The 24,661-nt window shown below is 36.9% G+C and overlaps 1 protein-coding gene and 1 long non-coding RNA gene across 3 annotated transcripts; one reads left to right on the top strand and one right to left on the bottom strand.

The window, feature by feature from the left end:
* Positions 1-14,584: 14,584 nt before the first annotated feature.
* LOC142165342 (transcription factor MYB119-like) lies at positions 14,585-17,058 on the bottom strand. Its single transcript, XM_075223917.1, has 4 exons — positions 17,004-17,058; positions 16,519-16,666; positions 16,241-16,367; positions 14,585-15,424 (listed from the first exon to the last, which is right to left on the bottom strand). The coding sequence occupies exons 1-4, from the start codon at positions 17,056-17,058 to the stop codon at positions 14,585-14,587; spliced, it is 1,170 nt and encodes a 389-aa protein (XP_075080018.1).
* Positions 17,059-19,579: 2,521 nt separating this feature from the next.
* Positions 19,580-23,406, top strand: LOC107830648 (uncharacterized). Of its 2 annotated transcripts, XR_012695706.1 has the most exons (3): positions 19,632-19,965; positions 20,121-20,727; positions 23,154-23,406. It is a non-coding gene; the product is annotated as an uncharacterized LOC107830648 (long non-coding RNA). The 2 variants fall into 2 exon arrangements; XR_001658180.2 differs by having other exon boundaries at positions 19,580-19,965; positions 20,121-23,406.
* Positions 23,407-24,661: the final 1,255 nt, after the last annotated feature.

Genomic DNA, 24,661 nt, shown 5'->3' with positions numbered 1-24,661 from the left:
GGTCATTTTGCTTTTTAGAACTCTGTTCCCCTAAGTAAGACTCTCTGTATGTGCTTTTACTATTTTATAACTTGTGGGGATGGTTAGTTCGGGATTTGAAAAGTTCGGGTGAAATCAGAACAATTGGTTCCTTAAGTTGGCCTATAAAGGCTAAGTTTAACTTCGGTCAACATTTTGAGTAAACAACCTCGGAATCGAGATTTGACGGTTCTAATAGGTTCGTATGATGATTTCAGACTTGAGCGTATGCTCGAATCGGGTTTTGGATGACCCGGAAGAGTTTCGGCGCCCAATCACGATTCTCGACCTTCTAGAACTTACTACAAATAAAAGTCATTAAGGAATACAACTGCTTGAATGAAAGAAACAATAAAAACAGAAAAGATAGACGAGGACTTCAAAGTTTGCGAACGCCGACAGATCTACCTTGAGTCTCCGATGAACCAGTTCGAGCTATTACGCCTCTCGATTAGCCGGTACCAATATCAAAATCTGTACAGGAAGTGCAGAGTGCAATATCAGTATAACCGACCCATGTATTGGTAAGTGTCGAGCCTAACCTCGGCGAACTAGTGACTAGGCTATGACAAGACACCTACAAATAAACATGTACAATTTAATAGTATATGTATGAAGATAACGACAAGTAAAAGCTAGACAAGTAATATCGGGAGGGAGGACATGCTGAGGGGATCACAAGATAAAGAATCACAGCAGTAATAAGAACTTGATCAACCAATATACCTTGAACAAATAAGAACAAGTGAACACAGTAAAGGAAAATGCATGGCATCACCCTTCGTGCATTAACTCTCTCATAACATGGCACGATATCACCCTTCGTGTATTAACACTCACAATATTGCACGGCATCACCCTTCATGCATTATCACTCACAATATGGCATGGCATCACCCTTCGTGCATTAACATTCTCCCTCACCAAAAACAATGAACAATGACAACATGGAGATAGAAATAATAAGAACAAGTCTTATTTCAACATTCGGTTCCACAATGCTAACCTCAACTTTGAATCAATACTCAATTATTACCAAAAGTCCGTAAACATGATAAGAACAATCAACATAACGATTAACTAGTCTAAGCATGGATAATATGATCAATGAAAGCAACAATTACAATAATAAGACCCACCCGCATGCTATAACCCGACAACAACGCATAGGTACTCGTCACCTCACCTATACGTTGCACCCAACATCAAAATACGTAGCAAATAAACAAATAAGTCCTACTCCCTCAAGCCAAGGTTAACCACGACACTTACCTCGCTCCAACGACGAAACTCAAAGCTTAACCACGGCTTTTCCTCTCAAACAAGACTCCGAACCAATAGAATCTTGAAAATTACCAACCAAACGATTCAAATTAAGCCTTAAGAACTACCCACGATTGCAAAGAATTCAATTTAGGACATTTTCGAAAAAGTCAACAAAGTCAACACCCGGGCCCTCTTGGTCCAAACCCAAAATTTGGACCTAAACCTGATTACCCATTCACCCCAGATCCCGATTATATAATTGATTTAGGAATCCGACCTCAATTTGAGGTCTAAATCCTCAATTTATCAAATCCCTAACTTCTACCCAAAACCCCCAATTCCACCATGAAAACTCTATAATTTAGGTTGAAAACTTGTGAAATATAGAGAAAGATTGAAAGAAAATAGGTTAGAATCACTTACCAATGAATTGGAGAAGAAGAAGTCTTTGGAAAATCACCTCTTATGTTTCTAGGTTTAAACATTTAGAGAATGAATCAAAAATCCAGTCTATGTCATATTTTATTTAGCTGCAGATGTCGCATTTGCGACCTGGGCTTCGCAAATACGAGAAATCTGTCGCAATTGCTAAGACTAGCACACCTCTGCAATCATTGCATTTGCGATGAAAAGTTCACAAATGTGAACACTGACCAATCCGCACTTGCGACCACTGACTGCCCCAGCTCCCCTTCGCAAATGCGAAGACTTGACCGCAAAGGCGATCGCTGGCTCCCCACAAATGCGACCTCTAGATCGCAAATGCAAATTAAGGCTAACCCAGGTATTCTTCATAAATGTGAGGAATTTGCTCACAATTGCGAGGTTATCAACTTGGGAAAATGTTCGCAAATGCGAACATTGATCCCGTGCGAGATCAGAAACCAGTTGCAGAACCAACAATGCTCTAAGTCCTATTTTCACTCCGTTGCCTATCCGAAACTCACCCAAGCCCTCGAGGTTCTAAACCAAAAGTGCACACAAGTCTAAAAAATCATACGAACTTGCTCGCGCGACCAAATCACCAAAATAACGCTTAGAACTACGAATTGAACACCAAATCAAATAAAATTTTCAAGAAAATTATGAATCTCCTATTTGCACAATCGGACGTCCGAATCACGTCAAACCAATTCTATTTCTCACTAAATTTCACAAATAAGTCATAAATATGGTATTGGATCTATGCCGGGTTCTGAAACCAAAATACGGATCCGATATCCAAAAATCAAATATTGGTCAAACATTTCCAATCCATTAAGCTTTAATTTTCAAATTTCGACAAAGTCCGATACCTAGGCTAGGGACTTCCGATTTCGATTTCGGGCATATGCCCAAATCCGAGATCACGATACGGACCCATCTATATACGAATCCAGATCCGTTTACCAAAAATATTGACCAAAATCAAATCAAATAAAGTTTTTAGGCATAATTTCTTATTTCTAACAGTTTTTAACATAAAATCTTTCCGGAAAGATGTTCGGACTACGCACGCAAATTGAGGAAGGCTAAAATATAATTTTTAAGGCTTCAGATTACAAAATTAGGTTTCAAAACATGAGATATCGGGTCATCACAGCTACGTACGTACGAGGTGATGAGAGTCCGTACGTAGTTACTAATTATGCCATTGTTCGGGTAGTCTAGGACTCATATCATGCTATACTTGCAATGTTTTTTCCTACTTGATAACTTAATTACCTAAGTCATGTTGAAATTTGATAAAAGAATTGTAAAAGGTTAAATTTCACTTATTTGAAGTTGTAAATGAGACACTTGACTGTTATTGAGAATTTGTGTTTCTTTGAAGTATTTTCTATTTATGGAGTGGGCTAAACACCTCGGTAGCAGATAGATGCATCTATGGTTCGTGTCGTTCGACCCTCGGCGTTGCATAGTTTAAATATTCTTATGTTGGTTCGGGCCGTACGACCTCAGTATAATTTGCGCATGAAAAATCTTTGGAACTATTCATAATTGATATTGCTTGAATGCTTTGAGATATAAATTGTTAAATGATGAAAATAAACTTGGGACTTAATATTTGTGAAAGGAGTGTTTACTTTTTTCTGTTGTTGAGTTTTCAGTATTATTCATGTAGTCCATGCTTAGTTATAATTTTGACATATTATTGTTAGCCCATAGTAAGTGTCAAAGTCGACCCCTCGTTACTACTTCTTCGAGGTTAGACTGGATACTTACTGGGTACATGTTATTTATGTACTCACGCTATACTTTTGCACTTAAATGTGCAGGATCTGAGGCAGGTGCATCTGGGTGTCAGTCTGGCGCGCACGCTTGACTCCTGGTACGAGACTACACAGTGAGCTACCCTTCCGAGCCATTCGGCAACAGCCGAAGTCTTTCTGTTGTTATTGTTCTGTCTATTTTATTTCAAATAGTAGAGTAGTAATCTTTTGTATATTCTACTAGTAGCCCATACTCTTGTGAAACCAGGTATTGGCACACACACTAGTAGACTCGTGGTTTTGGTTTTTATTTAATGATTATTATTGCACTCAGTTGCTTTCGTGCTATTTATTTTAAATCTATTAGTTCTTAAATCTTTTTAATTTAAGGAAAATTTAATTTCTTGAAAGAATTTATTAAAAAGAGGAAATCACGTGACTATTCATCGTTTGGCTTGCCTAGTGGCAGCGTTAGGCGCCATCACGACCTATATTAGAATTGGATCGTGACATGAAAAGGTTACAATAGGTAGGAAGGGTAATAAACTTGATACATGGAAAAATACTTTTCCACCCATCAAACTAATTATTCTTGTTATCTATTATAGCTTTATGGGTAATTGCCTCTCTTTTTTTCCCTTTTCTTTGTTATTTGTTTGCTTTTTCCCCCTTCTTTTCTACTTTTCCTTATTCTCATTTTTTCCTTTTTTTCTTCTTTTCTATTTTTTTTTGCTCAAATCATATTATCTTTATTATTTTCACCATAATTTGATTACACACTCAATTTTGACTCCTTTCATTTTGTTATTTTATTTGTTTCCTTTCCCTTTGTCCATTTATTTTATTTCGTGTTTATTTTCTTATTTCTTTTATTTTCTTTTTTCTCCAAAATCTAATTTCATTAATTCACATTTTTTGATTTTTTCATTTTTTTTATACAATAAAAAAAGATAAATGATATAGTAAACACTCGTTCACCTTTTTTTAATATAACTGATATAATATAATTTTTGTCTTTCTTTTCTCATTTTCTTTTTTCTCCAAATCAGTTATTACAACAACTTATACATAATAACTTGTTTCTCTTCTATTTTCTTTTTCTTTCATTTTCTTGTTTTTTTTACCTTTCCTAATTTTATTTATCATTAACTTTTTATTGTTATATTTTGTTTTTCATAATATAATTCCGCACACCTTTTTGGCTCATCTATTTTTTTCCTTTTTTATTTGTTTCTCTATTTTTTATACTATTTAATAAAAAATATAACTGATATGTTATCGCAGTATACTATGATATCAACATGGTATATATCTTATACCGACAGAGTATTAAAGAGGACTGGTTCATTTCTTCAACAATATAAAAACCCATGGCATATATGATATACTAAGAGTATCATATAACCCTAGTTTGGCATATATGATATACTAAGAGTATCATATAACCCTAGTTTATTCCTTTCAAAAACACACTTTGTATTCTATGATCGTATATATCATATATTGATAGAGTATCATAGAGGCGTGATTCATTCCGTCTAGAAAAATACTCAGTCCTCTATGATACCAACTTAGTATATATAAGATATTGATAGGGTATCATAGATGGCAGATTAATTGTCACGACCCAAAACTCAACATGTCGTAATGACGCCTATCATGATACTAGGCAAGCCAACAACTCAAACATTTCCAATACTTTTAAGTTTAAAATATGCTAAAAAGGGTCTAAATAAGAAAAATCTCAAAGAAAACTGATAAAAACCATCACAACTCAGTATAGAAGTTTTTCAAAACCAGGGTGTCACAGAGTACATGAGCATTTATACCAAGTACAAAGTCATCAGTTGTCTAAGAAACAGAAACTGAATGAATAAAAACTAAGGGATAGGGGAGGAGAGTCAAGGTCTGCGGACGCCAGAGCAGCTACCTCGAAAATCTTCGAATGACTGAACAAGTCTGAAAATCAGCACCCACCATGTTCGAAAATACCTGGATCTGCACATGAAGTTCAGGGTGTAGCGTGAGTACAACCAACTCAGCAAGTAACAAGTCTAACTATTAGGCTGAAAGTAGTGACGAGCTTTACAGGTATAGTCCAATTGCAGAAATATAATACAGAAATGTAGACATGCACTCAATTTTAACAGTTAAAGCCTAAACAAGTAATAAATGTCAGGTACAACTGAAAACAAGAAATGGTGCATCTCGATATGTACATGTAAGATATATATGCCACTGAAGTAGTAAGATATATATGCCATTGAAGTAGAAAATAGTGATAAAATCATATGAATACTCTCAAAGTATGACTCATTCAGTCCTCCCATTCACTCCATCCTCACAATCACTCAATCCTCCTAATCGCTCGGCACTCGCACTAGGCACTCGCACTCAGTAGGTACCTACGCTCACTGTGGGTGTGCAGACTCCGGAGGGAAAAATCCAGCCCAAGCGCTAAAATAAGTCAATCATGGCATGAATCAATAAAACATGATGTGGAGTGCAACCCGAGCCTATAAATATCCTCAAAATCAAGCCCCCCACCTCACTCAGTCATCAATCTCTCCACCCTGTCGGGCTTACAAGAATCATGATAATCGGCCCAAACAATAATGATATGATGTATCAATAAATAGAAACAAAGAATGAGATATGTTATGGAAATAATAGCTGTGTGACTGAGTACATAATTGCAAATTAAGCAAATAATTCAACATGCAAAGCAACCTCTATGGGTCCCAACAATACCAGCATGTAGCCTAAGAATGATTTCTAACATGACTCACAGCTCAATTAATCTAACACATGGATAATATATGGATACCAACAAGATCATGCAACTACACAGTTCCACGGAATCGACCAAGTAACAATTCCTACGGTGGATGCCCACACGCCCAAGTCAACACCAATCACATAACACGTAGTTCAGGGTTTCATACCCTCACAATCAAGTTTAGAAGTGTTACTTACCTCAAATCGAGCAAATCTCTACTCCAAAAAGCCCTTACCTCGTGAATCGACCTCTGAATGCATCGAATCTAGCCACAAACAATTCGATACACTCAACACAAGCTAAAGGAATCAATTCCATAAGAAAATATTAAGTTCTTAATCCAAAGTAAAGAAGTCAGCTCAAAAGTCAACCCTCTGCCCTATGTCTTGGAATCCGATAAAAGTTACAAAATCCGAACACCCATTCAATCACACCAAAATTACTCAAATCCAATATTAAAACCTCGCTCAAATCCCAAATATTTAGCCTAAGAAGTTTCCTCCATTTTTCCCCAATTTCTCAACCCAAATCACTAATAATATGATGAAATCAAAGATATAATCATGAAATTTAATCAAAACTAAGTAATAATCATTTATCCCAATCACTCCTTGAAGATCTCTCCAAGAATCGCCTCCAACCACAACAACAATAACAACAACAACCCAGTATAATCCCACTTAGTGGGGTCTGGGGAGGGTAGTGTGTACGCAGACCTTACCCCTACCCTGAGGTAGAGAGGCTGTTTCCAAATAGACCCCCGGCATCCTCCCCCCCAAGAACTTCCCACCTTGCTCTTGGGGAGACTCGAACTCACAACCTCTTGGTTGGAAGTGGAGGTTGCTTACCATCAGAGCAACCCCTCCAACTGAGCTCCCAAAATAAAATTTTATAAAATGACTCAAACCCTCATTTTAAAAATATTTAAGTTTTGCCTGGATGTCCTTAATCACGATCGTCTAAAATGTTTCACGATCGTGAAGCACAGCTATGATACCCCAGGAATTAACCTTACGCAAATGCGAAAATACCCATATGAATACAAAGCACTGCCTCCTCAGACCTACGCAATCGCGTCCCTCTTCACGCGATCGCGATGAATAACGCGATCACAAATAGAATCAGTGCACCCCAAGGCGACACATTAGGCCTAATAAACCCCTTATCAAGAAGCTCTTGAAGCTTCTCTTTCAATTCCTTCAACTCAGCTAGTGCCATACGATAAGGAGGAAAAATGTGGGTTGAGTGCCCGGCACCAAGTCAATACCAAAGTCAATATCCTTGTCGGGTGGCATGCCCAGTAGGTCTGCAAGAAACACATCCAAAAAGTCTCGCACCACTAGAACAGAATCAATAGTAGGGGTATCAGTACCAACATCCCTCACAAAGGCCAAATATGATAGACACCCTTTCCTAACCATCCATTGGGCCTTCAAATATAAAATCACTCTGCTGGGAACATACTCTAGAGAACCTCTCTACTCGATCTTTGGCAACCCCGACATCCCAACGAGACGGTCTTAGCGTGGCAATCCAGAATAGCATGACATAGAGACAACCAATCCATACCCAAGATCACGTCGAAATTAACTATACTAAGCAATAAGAGATCAACTCTAGTCTCCAATCCCCTAATAGTCACTACACATGACTGATATAAATGGTCCACAACAATAGTATCGCCCACCGGCGTAGATACATGAACAGGTGAAACTAAGGACTTACGAGACCTATTCAAATAACGAGTAAAATAGGATGATACATAGGAATAAGTAGAACCAGGGTCAAATAATGTGGAAGCATCTATGTGGCACACTAAAATAATACTTGTGATCACTGCATCTAAAGCAACAACATCTGACTTGGCAGGAAATGCATAGAATTGAGCCTGACTTGTAGCTGATTGGCCTCCCCCTCTAAGGCATCCCATAACTGCCTAGGCCCCACCCCATGATGGGAGGACAGGTGGTGAAGTAATTGGTGCAGAAGTCATAGCCAAACCCCTCTACTGAACTGGACCTCTCTGGCGACGAGGACACTACCTTCATATATGCCCAAAAAGTAACTCCCCGTGGTGGTGGTGGGGATTTCATCGGGGCCCGAGTACCCAAATAACTACTAGAAGAACCTGGTGTAGATGAACCCTGAAACGAAGGTGCACGAGATGAACTTTGAGCTGGGAGTGCACTGAGAGATGACTGACCCAGATGGGCACTATATGAGCCACGGCTAGCTGATGGACCAAGATGAACTGTACGAGCCATCTGAGCATGCCTATAAGGACGACCCCTGCTGTGGTAGAACTAACCCCCAAAGGCAACACCGCTGAAACTACCCGATCCACGAGACCTCTTGGCCTCCCTCTCCACACGTTCCTGACTACAGACCAACTCTAGTCGTTGAGTAATATCAACGACCTCGTCAAACCGAGCACCAGATACACTCTCCCGAGTCATAGCAAAACGTAACTGATAGGTGGGGCCATCAATGAACCTCCCAATCCTCTCCCTCTCAGTGGGAACCAACCAAACTGCGTGACGAGCCAACTCTAAAAATCGCATCTCATACTAGGTCACAAATATGCCCTCCTGACGTAGCTGCTTGAACTGCCAGTGCAGAACCTCCCTGGGGTCTGTGGCACAAACTTCTCCAAGAAGAGAATGGAGAACTCATGCCATGAAAGTGGTGCAGCACCGACTGGCCTGTTCCTTTCATAGGCCTCCCACTATCTGAAGGCACCCCAGTAAACTAAAAAGAGTAAATGAGACCCCACTGGTCTCCAGAATACCCGCCATACAAAGAATTTACTAGCACCTATCCAAGAAGTCCTGGTATTCTCTGACTCAGCCCCACTGAATGATGGAGGTTGGAATATTCCAAATCTCTCTAGTCTCTTTTGCTTATCATCACTCATAACAGGACCCACCTAGGCCTGAGCAACTGCAACCGGCTGGGCTGGTAGTACCCCTGGTGTCTGAAGTCCCTGTATCACATGCTTTGGAGTACGAGCAGTGGGAGTCTGAGTACCTCCCCCAGCCTGAGAAGTGCCTGGCGCGGTCTGAATAGAAACCGCCTAAGCAAGACTAGTGCACACAGTCAATATCTGAACCAAATCATCCTAAAGGCCTGCAATCACGATGGGCACGGCTGGTGCCTGAGCTGACCCCACTGGCTCAACCACATATGGAACCTGCTCCTGGGCAAGGGTAATTGGTGTATCTGCAGGTGCTGCTCTAGTTGCTGTTCGAGCTGCACCTCGACCCTTACCGCGGCCCCGACCCCTCGTGGCCCTAGCCGGTGGTACTGGTGGCTGGTTGTCCGGTCCGGTAGCACGTATCCTTGCCATCTGTGAGAGAATACAATCACAGAAGTTTAGTTCTCGAAATCAACAAATTCGCACGACAAGAATACAAGAATGAGAAGTTTTCTTAAGGGTTTGGCAGTCTCTCGAAGATAAGTACAGACATCTCTATACAGATCTTCAAGACTCTACTAAACCTACTCATGACTCGTGAGACCTATGTAACCTAGGCTCTGATACCAACTTGTCACGACCCAAAATCTAACCTGTCGTGATGACGCCTATCATGATACTAGGCAAGCCAACAACTCAGACATTTCCAACAATTTCAAGTTTAAAATATTCTAAAAAAGGGTTTAAATCGTCACAACTCAATACAGAAGTTTTTCAAAACTAGGGTATCATCGAGTACATGAGCATCTATACCAAGTACAAAGTTTGATACTCTGTCTAAGAAGCACAAACTGAATAAATAAAATTGAGAGATAGGGGAGGAGAGTCAAGATCTGCGGATTCTAGAGTAGCTACGTCGAAAATCTTTGAATGACTAAACAAGTCTGAGAATAAGCACACGCCGTGTCCGAAAACACCTGGATCTGTACACGAAGTGCAGGGTGTAGCGTGAGTATAACTAACTCAGTAAGTAACAAGTCTAACTATTGGGATGAAAGCTGTGACGCGCTTCACAGGTATAGTCCAATTGTAGAAATACAGTAGGGAAATGTAGACATGCTCTCAAGTTTAACAATTAAAACCCAAATGGGTAAGATATGTCAAGCACAACTAAAAACAAGAAATGGCGCATCTCAATATCTACATGTCAGATATATATGCCAACTGAAGTACAAAACAGTGATGAAATCATATGTATACTCTCAGAGTATCAATCACTCAGTCCTCTCATTCACTCCATCCTCATAGTCACTCAATTCTCCCAATCGCTCGGCACTCTCGCTCAGCACTCACACTCAGTAGGTACCTGCGCTCACTAGGGGGTGTGCAGACTCTGGAGGGGAAGATCCAGCCCAAGCACTATAATAAGTCAATCATGGCATGACTCAATAAAATATGATGCGGAGTGCAGCCTGACCCTATAAATATCCTCACAATCAGGTCCTCGCCCTCACCCAGTCATCACTCTCTCCAGTACGTCGGGCTCACAAGAATCATAATAATCGGCCCAAACAATGATGATATGATGTATCAATAAATAGCAAAAGAGATTGAGATATGTTTTGCAAATAATAGTTGTGACTGAGTACATAATTGTAAATTAAGCAAATAATCCAACATGCAACGCGACCTTTGTGGGTCCCAACAGTACCAACATATAGCTTAAGCATGATTTCTAATATGACTCACAGCTCAATTTATCTAACACAAGGAGAATATACAGATAACAACAAGATCATGCGACTATACGGTTCCACGGAATCGACCAAGTCATAATTTTTACGGTGCACACCCCCACACCCGTCACCTAGCACGTGCGTCACCTCAACACCAATTACATAACACGTAATTGGGGGTTTCATACACTCATAGCCAAGTTTAAAAGTGTTACTTACCTCAATCGAGCAAATATCTACTCTAACAAGCCCTTGCCTCATGAATCTACCTCCGAGTGCCTTGAATCTAGCCACAAATAATTCGATACAGTTAACACGTGCTAAAGGAATCAATTCCATAAGAAAATACTAAGTTCTTAATCAAAAGTAAGCCCACATCTCGGTTTCGATAAATGTTACAAAATTTGAACATTCATTCAATCACGAGTCCAACCATACCAAAATTATTCAAATTCGATATCAAAATCTCGCTCAAATCCCAAAATTCGGCCTAAGAAGTTTCCTCCATTTTTTCCCTATTTCTCAACCCAAATCACTAATTAAATGATGAAATCAAATATATAATTGTGAAATTTAACAAAAACTAAGTAAGAATCACTTACTCTAATCATTCCCTTGAAAATCTCTCCAAAAATCGCCTCCAACCGAGCTCCAAAAATCAAATTTTATAAAATGACTCAAACCCTTGTCTTTGAAATATTTAAGTTCTGCCTAGATGTCCTTAATCGCTATCGCGAACGCGAAGCACAACTATGCTGCCCCACAAATTAACCTTACGCGAACGCGAAAAATACCCATACAAACGCGAAGCACTGCCTCCTCAGACCTACGCGATCGCGTCCCTTTTCACGAGTCCGTGATGAACAACGCGTGACCTCAGCTGCTGCTACAGTTCCTCTTCGCAAACGCAACCTTAGCCACGCGTTCACAATTTGTTGCTTCACTCTATTATGCGATCGCAGCCCTCAAATCGTGAAAGCGTAAAACAAAACCTTAGCTGCCCAATTAAGCCTACCCGATTGTGGACCTGTCTACGCGATCGCGTATATGGAAACCAGACTTGTGCACCAGAAAAACTTCAGCAATCTCCCAAGTCCAAAATTTGATCTGTTAACCATCCGAACTCCACCCGAGGCCCTCGGGGACCTCAACCAAACATATCAAAAAGTCCTAAAACATCATACAAACTTTCTCAAAGTGTAAAATCACATCAAACACTGCCAAAATCATGAATCGCGCATCGATTCTAGCCTAGTGAACTTTTGAACTTCTAACTTCTACATTTGGTGACAAAACCTATCAAATCACGTCCGATTGATCTCAAATTTTGCACACAAGTCATAAATGATACAACGGACTTGCTCCAACTCCCGAAACAAAAATCTGAGCCCGATAATCATAAAGTCAACTTTCAGGCAAACTTCTCAATTTCCAAAACTTCTAATTTTTCAACATTCACCATTTCAAGCCTAAATAAATTACGGACCTCCGAGTCAGTATCCGGACACACTCGTAAGTCTAAAATCACCATATGGGGCTATCAGGACCCTCAAAATTCCATTCTGGAGTCGTTTATACATAAGTCAAAATCTTGTCAACCTTTTCAACTTAAGCTTCCAATATTGAGACTAAGTGTCTCATCGCATTCCAAAATATTCTTTGAACAGAATCAACTTTCTCGACAAGTCACATAACAATAATTAAGCATAGAATAAGCAGTGAATGGGGGAACTAGACTACAACACTCAAAACGATCGGCCAGATCTTTACATTCATTCCTCTAAAAAAATATTTATCATTCCTCTATGATTATGGTATGTGTCATATACTGACAGAGTATCATAAAAGACTTATTCATTCCTTAAAAAATTACTCCTCAATCCTTTATGATACCAATATACATATGTCAGATACTGATAGGATATCATAGGGGATTTGTTTATTTCTCAAAAAAAAAAAAAAGCTCAGTCCTTTATAATATCAAACTGGTAAATATATATACTGACGGGGTATCATAGAGGGCTGTCTCATTCCTTCAAAAAATACTCATTAGTTCTCAATGATACCCACATGGTATATATCATATAATGTTAGGGTATCATAGAGGACTAGTTCATTCCTTCAAAAAAAAATATAAAAAATAAAGTTAAAGCTTAAATTTAATATTTTAATATTTATAATATTTTTAGCGAATTTTACTTGTGAAATAATACAAAAAAATAGATACATATTTAAGATATAAAATATATTTTTATATACAAAAGAAAAAGAATATTTGTAAGAACATATTTTCTATTAATTTAGGTTTTAATAAATAAGCTAGTGGTTTTAGTATTTTTCTTAATTACTTCTTGCCGTACTCTAAGTATTTATTTTTATATTTTTATGAGTCTAAGAATAATAAGCTACTATATTTAATTTTATTTTTTGATTTTGAAATGAAAAAATTGTATCAAAGGACCTAAAAATAAAGAAAAGCAGAGCTGGGAAAAATAGAGTTTCTTAAAAAAACTCTAGACGCAGGTATTGAAATAAAATTTAATGTTAGCTAATTTACTTTCTAAATATGCTATTGAATGTGTGAGCATAAACATTGATGGATACCTTTTTCAAAATAAAATAATAAGAATAATAGTATCCTTTTGTGTTCTCTAGATTCATATATCTTTATAGTGTTACATATTATTTAATAAATTTTACATTATATTATTTTTTAATTAGTATTATTATGATAAGATGATGTAAAATATTGAAAAATGGTGATGCACTTAAAAGATACAAAAAAAAAGATGCATAAATGAATCTCTGAGAACACGAGCTTTCATGCTAAATAATGAGGAAGGTAAGAATGGGTAGAGTGGGTAAAATAAATGTGCATAGGTGTAAAATGAAAAAAAAAAAAATGAAGATGGGAGATACGGGTAATTTTTTTTTGTCTTTTATGGGTATATAGCATAACTTTCCCAAAGATTTTTGCGTTATCAATAGATTTTAGTAGATTATTCATCCCTTTTTCAAATTACCAATTCCAGCGAACTATTTTAAATTAATTATCTGCAGTTTAATTGGCAGTTGATTAAAAATTATATTGTATAAAATTGATCGGCAACATTTCTCCGTGGAATGTTGCTTAAATATATAGTATGATCACTTAGCATTTGTCAAACAATATGAATTTTGTTAACACGAATTAGTACTTAATATGATTATTAAGTGATATACACAAGAAGAAAAACCTTTATGTTGTCAATATATTTAACCAATTGTGACAGATAACAAAATAATACTGGTGGGAGATTAAATCCAACCAGAAGAGTATTTCTTAATTGTTAAAAAAAAGCTGGCTATTTTACAATCAATAGGTACGTGTGTATAACTTTCCGTCCTCTAAATCCATTAATCGGATAGAGCTCATCTGATCATACGTAAGAATTATATTACAAGTACAAGGAAGACAGAAACAAGAAAAGCAAAAAAAAAAAAGGGATACATGATCATCGATCAATGGCTAACTATAAAACGAGAACCATTAAACATTTCAAAACATACCGCGACCAGATTATGATAATCCATGATTTAAACCCAAAGAAAAAAAGAAAAAAAAAATCAGTAGACAACAGTACTATCCCACCAGACCTGTCTAGCAAGTGTCATTTTGTACAACGTGACATTAATAAGATCAAAAGAAGGTATTGTTATAGGTTCCTTGAGAGAAATGAGAAGATGAAACTAACTCCATTAAATCAACTTCCGCCTTATTTCCTCCTGAAGAACAACCAGTTGCTTGATTCATCTGCATATTCATGATGTTTCCATATCCGAAGCACTCCGGATTATAAGATGAACCATCTAGAAGGTACGGAAGGTAAACGTCAGGACAAAAATGTTGAGAATACTGTAATTGAGCCTCTTGACCCTTAGATAGCGGATTTTCACCAAAGGAATTGAAGGCTGAGTTAGAGATAGATGAGTTGTTGTCAAAAAGATTTTGAGTTACTTTTGCCTCCATAGAGTGATCAATGGCTTTAGTACCATTATTGTCACTCAAGAGTGAATTTTTTCCAAATAAATTTTGCATGAAGTTCATTTCTTCATCACATGTATGATGAGTGAGCAACGATGGAGAATCATCGTCAGAGTATGTTAGGGTTGCATTTGTGATGGTACTATTTCTCTGTGTGATAGTGGTGGTGGTGGAACTGCATCCACCGCTACCACCAGAACCACCGCCATCGTGGTATGTGGCGGTGGTGAGGGGAGAATCAACAGCGAAGCACACGCTTCTTATATAATCTTGGAGAATATTGGAGCGATTTTTGCGTTCATTTTGGCCATCTTGTTGATTTTTTCTCTTCTTATTTCTCCTTGAATTCATCCTTCTTTTAGTCGCATTCCAATGGTTCTTGATTGAATTTTCAGTCCTTCCATCAATTCTCTTTGCAATTTCTGCCCATTTGTTTCCAAGTTGCTTATGTGCTTCCACTAACAACAACTCTTCTTCTTCACTCCATGTATCTTTCTAAAAGAAAAAAAAAATCAAAAGATAATTGTGATAAAGAAATATATAATTAACAGTGAAGATGTTCATAATTTACAAGAAATCTACATATTTAATTACTTTTCCAATGAGGTGGAGTCACTTTTATAACAAATTTTGATGCTTTGTCAAAGAAAAGTTTCACAGTCACGTGAAAATGGAGGTTGAAATCAGTCAAGCTTTGTGAGAAGAATGAAAGAAATATACAGTAGAAAACAAACCCTAAAATACCTTTTTGGAGGAAATCCTTGTGACCAAAAAGGTAAGAGCATAAAAACTAAATAACCAAATCGAAAAAGACATTTCTCATAAAGAACTTCAGGCCCAAGCTTTAATTCCGAACCAAAAAAATGGAGAGAAAATCTTCAAACATCTGAAGTTCTATAGGTTAATTCTAGTCCTTAAAGAACATCAAAAAATGTTTTCTGATAGAGGAATCATTCATTACAAAAAAATAAAACAACCTTTTTTCAGCGGATAAAAACAACAAAATTAAGGGGCTTGAAAATATTTGGAAAAATATTTGGTTACTGGCTAAAATAAAAATGGACAGTGGAAATCTGAATGATTAAACATCACCCAAAATCTAGAGCGGATCTGAGTTCTTAAAAAAAAAAAAAACTGAGTTCTTAGATAACGTTTGCATGTATCTATTTAAAATTTAACACTCTTATTTGGTCATGAGAGCCAAAAGACATTTTTTTTAGGGTTGTATTAGGCTATATTGACAAATAAAAATTTTAACGCTTCGGAAGATAAGGGAAAATTAACAGAATTTTTTTTATGGGAAACGAAAACCTTGATATCTGGACGCAAATGATTATGCCATCTCTCTCGACACTGTTTCCCTGCTCTAGCGTCCATTTTCTCAGCAATTTGAGCCCATTTCCTTACTCCAAATTGTTTTACCAACCTAAGCAGTTTCCTTCATTATCCACAAAAAATATAAAAATTAGTAGAACACTTCAGTTATAGAAAAAATAAAATAGTAGCGAAAAAGATAATTTAAGAAAAGAAACGAGCTTCGGGAAGTAATAAAGAAAATTCATGTTTCTTTTTTTGGACAAGTATATTACCTGTCTTCTTCATCAGTCCACTGACCCTTGACCAAATAATTTGTTGTTGAAGAACCTTCTTTTGCTTTTTTCCCACTCTCCCTTTTATTTTTTTGAACTGATTTCACTTCTTCTATTAAACCATTCTCTTGTTCGTTGAGAAAAAACCCTTCAATAAAACTTGGCTCTGGTAAACTTTTTGAACTCCATTTGCCTGGCTACTACTACTACTACTACTTAAAGGGTAAAAATAATTTTCATGACTCAATAAGAACCTATCTATGGCAGTAAATGGAGGAGTTGATCCAAGGTAATTTTTTGGTAAGTTTTGATAGGGATGAAAAGCACTACTACCACCATCCATGGAAAGAGAAGAAGAAGAAGAAGAAAAAAGGAATGTTTTCAGCAAAGAAATTTGCTTTGAAAAAAAGGAAAGTGTTTACGTTTTCTTCTTAGTTTGGAAGATATGGTCATATGACAATAGCTGAATAAAGAGCTTATAATACTGTGGCTTCTTGCAAGGAGCTGAGGGGAATGCCAGCCGTTGATCTTAGAATCCATCCAACGGTTTAGAAAGGTTGTGTGTTAGCTATAACTCCTGAGCTTCCTATTTAGTGTCAACAGTAGAAAGAAAGGTGGAGAGATTAGTGCTGTCCTTAATAAATTGTCATTATTGTATCATTTTCTATAATAAAAATTAAAGTTTAATTAGTCGTGGTGAATTTATTGAGAACTTATTTTTATTGACAGTAATGACATGCTTCTACCTGATATATATATATATATATATATATATATATATATATATATATATATATATATATATATATATATTTATGTATGTATGTATATGGATCGGGCTGCACGCCGCATGAAACAAGCCAGTGATGTATATATATATATAAATGAAAAGGATAGAGAAAATTAAGGTAAAAGAGGAAGAATTACAGTTCTTAGAACCAATGCGACTTGAAAACTTTTTTAGAGGGAAGGGTAAATTAAAAGGATCATAATTAATAAGGTAATTGATGCTCATAATTTTCTCCCTAGTAATAGAGGGAATTATGGACGACTTTAAGTTCCATATAATAGCTCTACAATTACTACTAAATGCTCACTCATTCGCGATAATTTGACAACCCTAAGCTTACAATTAATTTCATTTTTCTCTACTCCTTTTCTTTTCATCATGCAGGTACACTTTGAAATTCTAGCTAGGGTTCATCTCATGATGCATGAATCACTAGCATAATATATTTTTCCAATCTTTGGACAACCACAGCAACATGCAAGGAGATGGTCATTATGTTCTTGAACGTGTTGTTAAGCATATTAGTATTTTATAAACTCATATGTACCAGAAAGAAAAACTCAATTGTAGCCGTCGATCGTGTTGTAATAAGAAGTAAAATTCAATTGGAATTACTAGATAGTCATTAGGATATTCCTCGAGAAGGGCAGCCTGGTTTACGAAGTATCCCGCATTCACACTGTTATGCGGCGTCTTTTTGAGATTTCTTGGAAGGGCTATGTAAGGCTAAGCAACTGATGTCAGTGCAGTCACTATCCGCCAACTGAGGTCCCCTTCGTACGCTAGACGAGATTGTTAGTGTCATACGGGAAAACCAATATCAAGAGCAATTGAAAGAACATAAATGAGAGTTGAGAATGAAAAAAACTTGATTGCATTAATGAAAGCTATTACAGAAAGGCAACGTGGTATCGAGAGGGAGAGACACCAGTACAGAGAATTGTTTGCTTGTTAGAAAGTTTGATTGCTTGATCCCCCTAATAGTGCTTAAAAAATATGAACCAAAGTTACAAGACTAGACTTAACTAAGCTAGAGAAACATAATGGAAGTACGTGAAATAAAACTACTTTATATTTATAATGGAAAGGACTTAGTTTTCTATAAGGCAGAAACAGGTTTGTTGTCTGCAACATTGTCTTTGGCATCCTGGCCTGCGCGCGCGGCGCTGTTGGCATCTGCCTGCGGCTGGGCGCTGGCGAGGAATATCGGTGGGGCGACAGAGACACATGCGCGCTTGTCACTTGGCGCAGCCAAGACCACGGAGCCGTCCGTGGCTCTAGGCGTTGAAAGGCTTGCTAGGACGCCACGGGGCTCGCCCAAGGGGTCATGGGGCATGGCTATAAAGCTACGCCTGACATTCTCCCCCACCTGAGTTGGCTACTTGCAAGATAATCATCAATTAGGCTCTTGTAGGCTTTAAGGTTTGTTCCCCTCTCCCAAGTATTCTCCTTTGCATCACAGCCCTACCATTTCACCAATAACTCTTGGTGATCTTTCCTTGAGGCGTGAATCACTCGATCATTAAGAATAGCTTCAACACGTCTTTTTCTGGTTGCATTGGGCCTCGAATGCTAGGTATTGTGAGATGGCTCCGTGAAGGATCCTCCGTGTCTTCCCGAAAAGGTTTCAGAAGGCTGACATGGAAGGTGGAATGAATTTTCCACCAAGCTGGGGTATCCACTCGGTATGCAATTTTTCCAATGCGCTTTTCAATGGACAAGGGTCCAATGTATTTTTACAATAGGCCAGGGTCATGGACTTTCGCAAATAAGTACCGCTTGCGATTTTGACTATCACTTTGTCTCCTACTTGGTATTCAACAAAGCGACGATTGTAGACATGTGATTTTTGACCCTCCCCGAGATTTTTCATATTTTAGCATGTAAATATTTAATTTAGGCCTAATATAGCTATTTCAATTATTTTTGACTTCTTTACTTTATTTTCGTCATGAAAATGGAAATTTACAAAAAAATATTTTAGCTTACGTATCTTTCATAAATTTAAATAAAAAGTATATACAAAAATAGTACCTTATTTTTATCTTTACATAATCTTGAAAATACAAAAATACGTAATAGTTTTATGTTAGCTTTTGGATTGTGTAGTATTTTTATCTTATTTTAAATGGAGTTCATTAAGGTGTTGAATCACAATTTTAAGAGTTTTAGAGCTCAATTCTTGGCCCAATTCGGTTTAGTTCATTAAGCCTAGGGACCCTTCTAGACTTTTCTTTGGAACAAAAACAAATAAAAAAGACCTTAATGACTTAACACAAAAAGATCTAGCGACTAATTGGCAAAATACATAAAAAAAAAAATACACATCTAGACCTAGACCTATATAATAGGGTTAAGCCTAAATCAAAGAAAAAAAACAACACATACAAAAAGAACGCCTATACACTCTGCAAAAAAAAAATGAGCGCCGCGGAGAACAATACAGACTCACCCACTGCTTTTTCTTCGCCGGAATCAAAAATCCCATCGCCGTTGCTTCTTCTTCTTCGCACGGAACACATGAACGACCATCTCCACCCTAGACGAAATTGGTTTCTTCGTTCATGATCCAGTTTCGAGCGAAAATCAGAAAACCAGATTGAAAGGAAAAAGTTTTAGGGTCGTTGTTCAAATTCGAGGTCGCCGGAGGCGTCGAGGTACTGTCCGTTGGTTTTCCGGTTCGATTTTTACTGATTTCGTTTGAAGCTGTGTCGATTTCTGACTGTAATTGTCGCTTCTTTTCAATCCGTGTAATTGTTGCATTTCAATTAATCGAAAAGCTAATTTTAGTTCTTAAGCCTTATTTTTGCAGCTGGAATTTCGTTAATTTGAGTCCATTTCGGAGCTCGTGCGTGAGATTCATTTGGAGCTGACGAGCGCGAGATGTCGGTCGAGGTTTAAGTTCGTGATTTCTGTCCGGATTTGCTGCTGTTTCTCGGACAGATTTCGTGGATTGGAAATTCTGCAGTCGGACATCTTGCCACTGATTGTAGAGCAGTTGACGAGCTAAACTCTATCGCAATGTATTCAGTGATGAAGCTGTTGCTGCTTACGTTGGAACTAATAGGGAGGCTTTGAAGGAATTGTCTTTCAATTTTGCCAGTAAGTAAGATTGGTACAGCATGCAATAGGAGTGGTACTACTGGGATGCCAAGTTTCATTTCTCAGATACTTGTTTCTAATCCCATGGGCACAGACGCGAACATTACAAATACTTCTAGAATGTCTGATTTTGGGGTGCTCGAGCAATATCTTGGACTCCGTATTGGAGATGGCGCTAATGTTAATCGAACATGTATTTTGATCTCGGCTCTTGGAGTTGGATTGAGGTCGTGTTCGGGTTTCGAGTTTCCGTCCGCAGTTCGTCACATTTTTTGAGTTCAAAGCTGTCAAACAATTGAATTTCAGACCTATTTGAGGTTCATTTCTTCGCATCCTTTCTTTTAAATTCTAAACTAGTTGATGAATATTCTGTTCTATGTCCCAAAATGAAACCTGCTTATATGTCTTTGGTATTGTGTGATATTTTTGAGTTATTAGCTTTAACGTTTGCATCAGGGATAAATGAATGCTTACAGAATTTTGCTTAAATTACTAAGATTGTCGCAATAAATGAATTAACAGTCGAGGAAAATATTTCTGAAAGTACATGAGAGGAAAATAATTTCAACCGAATCAATCTTTGCTTCATTGAGCCAGTCAAATTATTAACAGTCGGATGAATCTCTTTCTAGACAAATTACCAACTTAAGACAATGACGTGAATAGGCGTTATTTTAGAAGTTGAATAAGTTATATGACTTATAATTGATATGAGATTATTGTTCAATAAAGTGGATTTAGGAAATATACCCTTTTTATAGGCACGATTAACAAATTATCATGATTATGGGTACGGTTCCCGTGACGTAGTCGTGGTACTTAATTTCGAACTAGTTTTAAACATGAATATCCTTAGTTCATTTAGTTGAATGGTTTTGAGGCGTGCTATATTAGGCAAGACATAGTTAATATCCCTCAAAGTTTAGTTTGAGTTTTCCTTTAAAATTGGGATTGAAGCGTGTCGTGCTGAATAAAATCTTGAAATGCATGACCCTCCCTCAGTTAATATTTTAATCCTTAGAATTCGAGGTGTGTCATTTAGCGAATTTTCCATGACCCTCGCAAAGTTGAAAATGCGTAGTTGCTTCAGGCGCGTTATTTTAATAATTTACCTTCCTAAACTCGGGTGTGCATTTATGTGACCCAAATCCAAATCTCAACAATGTTAGATAAAATATGTCGGGGACCGCGGGTGCATTTATGTGACGTGGTTCAACACGTGTTTTAAGTAACGTTGAAATCTTCCTAAAAATATTTAAATTAAAAGCGGTTTCAAAGTTAAAATGTATCATAGGCTAAAACATGTACTAAAATCAGATAATTAAGCCGAATATAACAGTTGAGCGACCGTGCTAGAACCACGGAACTCGGGAGTGCCTAACACCTTCTCCCGGGTTATCAGAATTCCTTACCCGAATTTCTGGTTCGCGGATTGTAATACAGAGTCAATCTTTTCCTCCATTCGGGATTTGAACCAGTAACTTGGGACACTATAAATTATTCCAAGTGGCGACTCTGAATTTTTAATAAATTAATCCCGTTTCAATTGTCACTCTAAGTTGGAAAAAACTCTCCCATATACACCCTTCCGCAGGGTGTAGGCAAAAAGGAGGTGTGACAGCTCTGGCGACTCTGTTGGGGATCGAACCCAGAATCTCTGGTTCAGGGTTCAAGAATTCGAGCTTAGATGAATTGTTACATTTGGTTTTATCTGTTATCTGATTTTATTACATGTTTGAGCCTAATGTGCTAAATGTTGCTTTTTACCGCTTTGATATTATCTGAACTGTATATATAAACTGCTACGAAACCCCTCTCTTCTCTCTCCCGAGGAGTGCACGCTGGTCGTGACTTCTTTCTGTTAGTGTCATATCCCAAATAGAACGAGGTTCGGACAAGTTGCAAAGCTGGATGATCTTTTGGTTACCGGTACACAGCCCCCTCTCGGCTTGAGTTGTTCGCTCGGGTAAGCCAGGTCTAGAACAAATAAACCCAAGTTTTTATAACCTAGTATAACAATACCTCATGCCGGATCCCTAGTAGGAACGTTTGTTTGCATCATGTGCATTTTGGCTTATGAGACTCAACACAGGGGTTGGGTCCGTCTAGAACAGGTATACCCCAAGAAATAAAAGACCATCCTGATGCATCTTATGTGCTACATGTTGCATTTATTCAAGGGTAAAAGGGTCATTTGGCGGACCAATGATAGCTGAGGGTAGATGAAGAAATGAAAAAAAAATAATGAAAAAAGAAAGAAGAAAGAAAAAGAGGGTGAAGTGTGAAGATAAAGCGAGTGGGGCCTAATTCTGTTTTGTGTTACATTTTGTTAAGAAAAAAAGAGCTTGAAAAATTCAAAAATCAAAAAAAAGGGAAAATAAAATAAAAAAAGAGTTTACATGTTTCATCATTTTTCAAAAAAAAAAAAAAAAAACACACAAAAAAAACATATTTTCTCTAAATTAGTTGTTATTTTTATCTTTCGCCCGTATTCAATCTTTCCGAACTACGCTTACCTGATTCTTGTCTTTCGGGGCGTGATACGTAGGCAACCCACATAGGGTCCGGTCTTCCTAGTAAATCTTAGGTTCTTGGCTTTGCGGGGTCTTAGCCAAATTTTGCACTTCTAACCACTTTTTGACCAAATAAGTCATTTTGCAAAATAGCCTCAATCATGTCTTGCATGTGTCTAGTAGGGAATGTTATTGTCTCACATAGTGTTGGTTTAAGTTTTCTCATACAGGTGTGGATCCACTTACCGGAGTTTGAGCATGACAGATACCCCATGACCACCGCATTCAGGAGTTGCTTAAGGAGATTTTTTATATTTGTTATTTTTATTTTATTTTTATGTTTGGAGTATGTTTTTTTACGTCGACTTTTACTTTCTAGTTTTGTATAGCAATGTCGAGTTTTTTGTTATTGTACTTTTATTTTGTATTTGAAAAGGTGTGGTGTAACTCAAAATTAAAAAAAAGATATTTTACGTTTTTATATTTCCGTTAGAATTTTCTTTAGAAATACTACTCCTAGAAATCAAGAAGAAAAAAAAGAAAGTTTGAGGTGGTTTTATTTTAGGAAGTTAGTATCTAGAAATTCTTTTTTTAAAAAAACAAATTTGCTTTTATACTTCCCTTAGTATATTAGGACCAAAAAAAGAAAAAAAAAAGAAAAAAAAAAGTGAATTTTCTTTTAGTACCTCTTTAAAAGTTTTCTTTAAGACATTAATTCCAAAATCCAAAACGATTTTCTTGTGAGGTGTTTCTTTGGGAAATTAATGAAAGATGAAAAAAAAAATTATTTTCATTAGAACTTTAGGATATTGTATACTTTACCTTTTGTTTATCATTAGAATTTTTCCTTTAGACAATCAAAATTGAAATCCAAAAATATTTTGTTTTATCTTTTTCATTGCTTGCTTCGAAATCTTGCGTCAGGATATCAAATGAAAATTCAAAATATTTTTCTATGGTTTATTCTTTCGATCTTCTTCCTAAAAAAAAGAATCAAAAAATATTTTTGTTTTCTCTTCTAGGGTTTTTCCTTAATAATTTGCCATAGAGTGTATGTTTCAAAAAAGAAAAAAAAAACAAAAAATATATACTCGTTAAGCTTGAGTTTGCAATAGGTTATAGAACATTAAGTCTAAAAAATTCAAAAATAAAAAAAGTGATTTGTTTCTTTTATTTTCTTTTTCTCGTCAGAGTCATTAAGGTAAAAAGAAGAGAATGTTAGTTTGTTTCCTTTATTCCCGATCTGTCAGAACTACGCAAAGATCTGATTCATGCGGGGTCATGATACGTAGGCAACCTACATAGGGTTCAATTGAATCATTTTTTTTATTATTATTAAAATAAAAGAGAAAAAAAGAAAAAAAAAGAAAAAAAAGGGAAACGAAAAAAAAAAGTGAAATTGTGGGATGTGAGATATGAGAGAAAGAAAGAGTGATGATTAAAAAAAAGAGAAATGAAGGAAAATGGGGAAGCCAGCAAGTGCTAGAAAGGCAAAGAAAAGAGAGGTTGAATTGAACAAATTGGGATAATGTCAATTGACCTTTGTACCCTCGAAGTCATTTTAGAACCGATAACTGTGGCTAGGTGCATTGCACATAAAGTGAGATTATATTAAATGCCCTAACGCTAACGTGATGACTTCATTTTGTTATATTCATAGCAGAAGGGTGGTTGGTTTGTGGTTTTAAAGTAGTAACTCTCCTCTACAACATAAAGTCAAAAGACAATGGCAGACAAC

The sequence above is a fragment of the Nicotiana tabacum genome, chromosome 10, assembly GCF_000715075.1.
Source record: "Nicotiana tabacum cultivar K326 chromosome 10, ASM71507v2, whole genome shotgun sequence".
NCBI lineage: Eukaryota > Viridiplantae > Streptophyta > Magnoliopsida > Solanales > Solanaceae > Nicotiana > Nicotiana tabacum.
This window is presented reverse-complemented; position numbering and strand designations above follow the sequence as displayed.

Coding starts and splice junctions, on each gene's coding strand:
- LOC142165342 (XM_075223917.1), bottom strand. CDS start 17,058: ATGGATTCTAAGATCAACGGCTGGCATTCCCCTCAGCTCCTTGCAAGA. Junction 16,667..17,003: donor GCTCCTTGCAAGAAGCCACA/GTATTATAAGCT, acceptor GTTTTATTGAAG/GGTTTTTTCTCAACGAACAA. Junction 15,425..16,240: donor ATTTGCGTCCAGATATCAAG/GTTTTCGTTTCC, acceptor TTTTTCTTTTAG/AAAGATACATGGAGTGAAGA.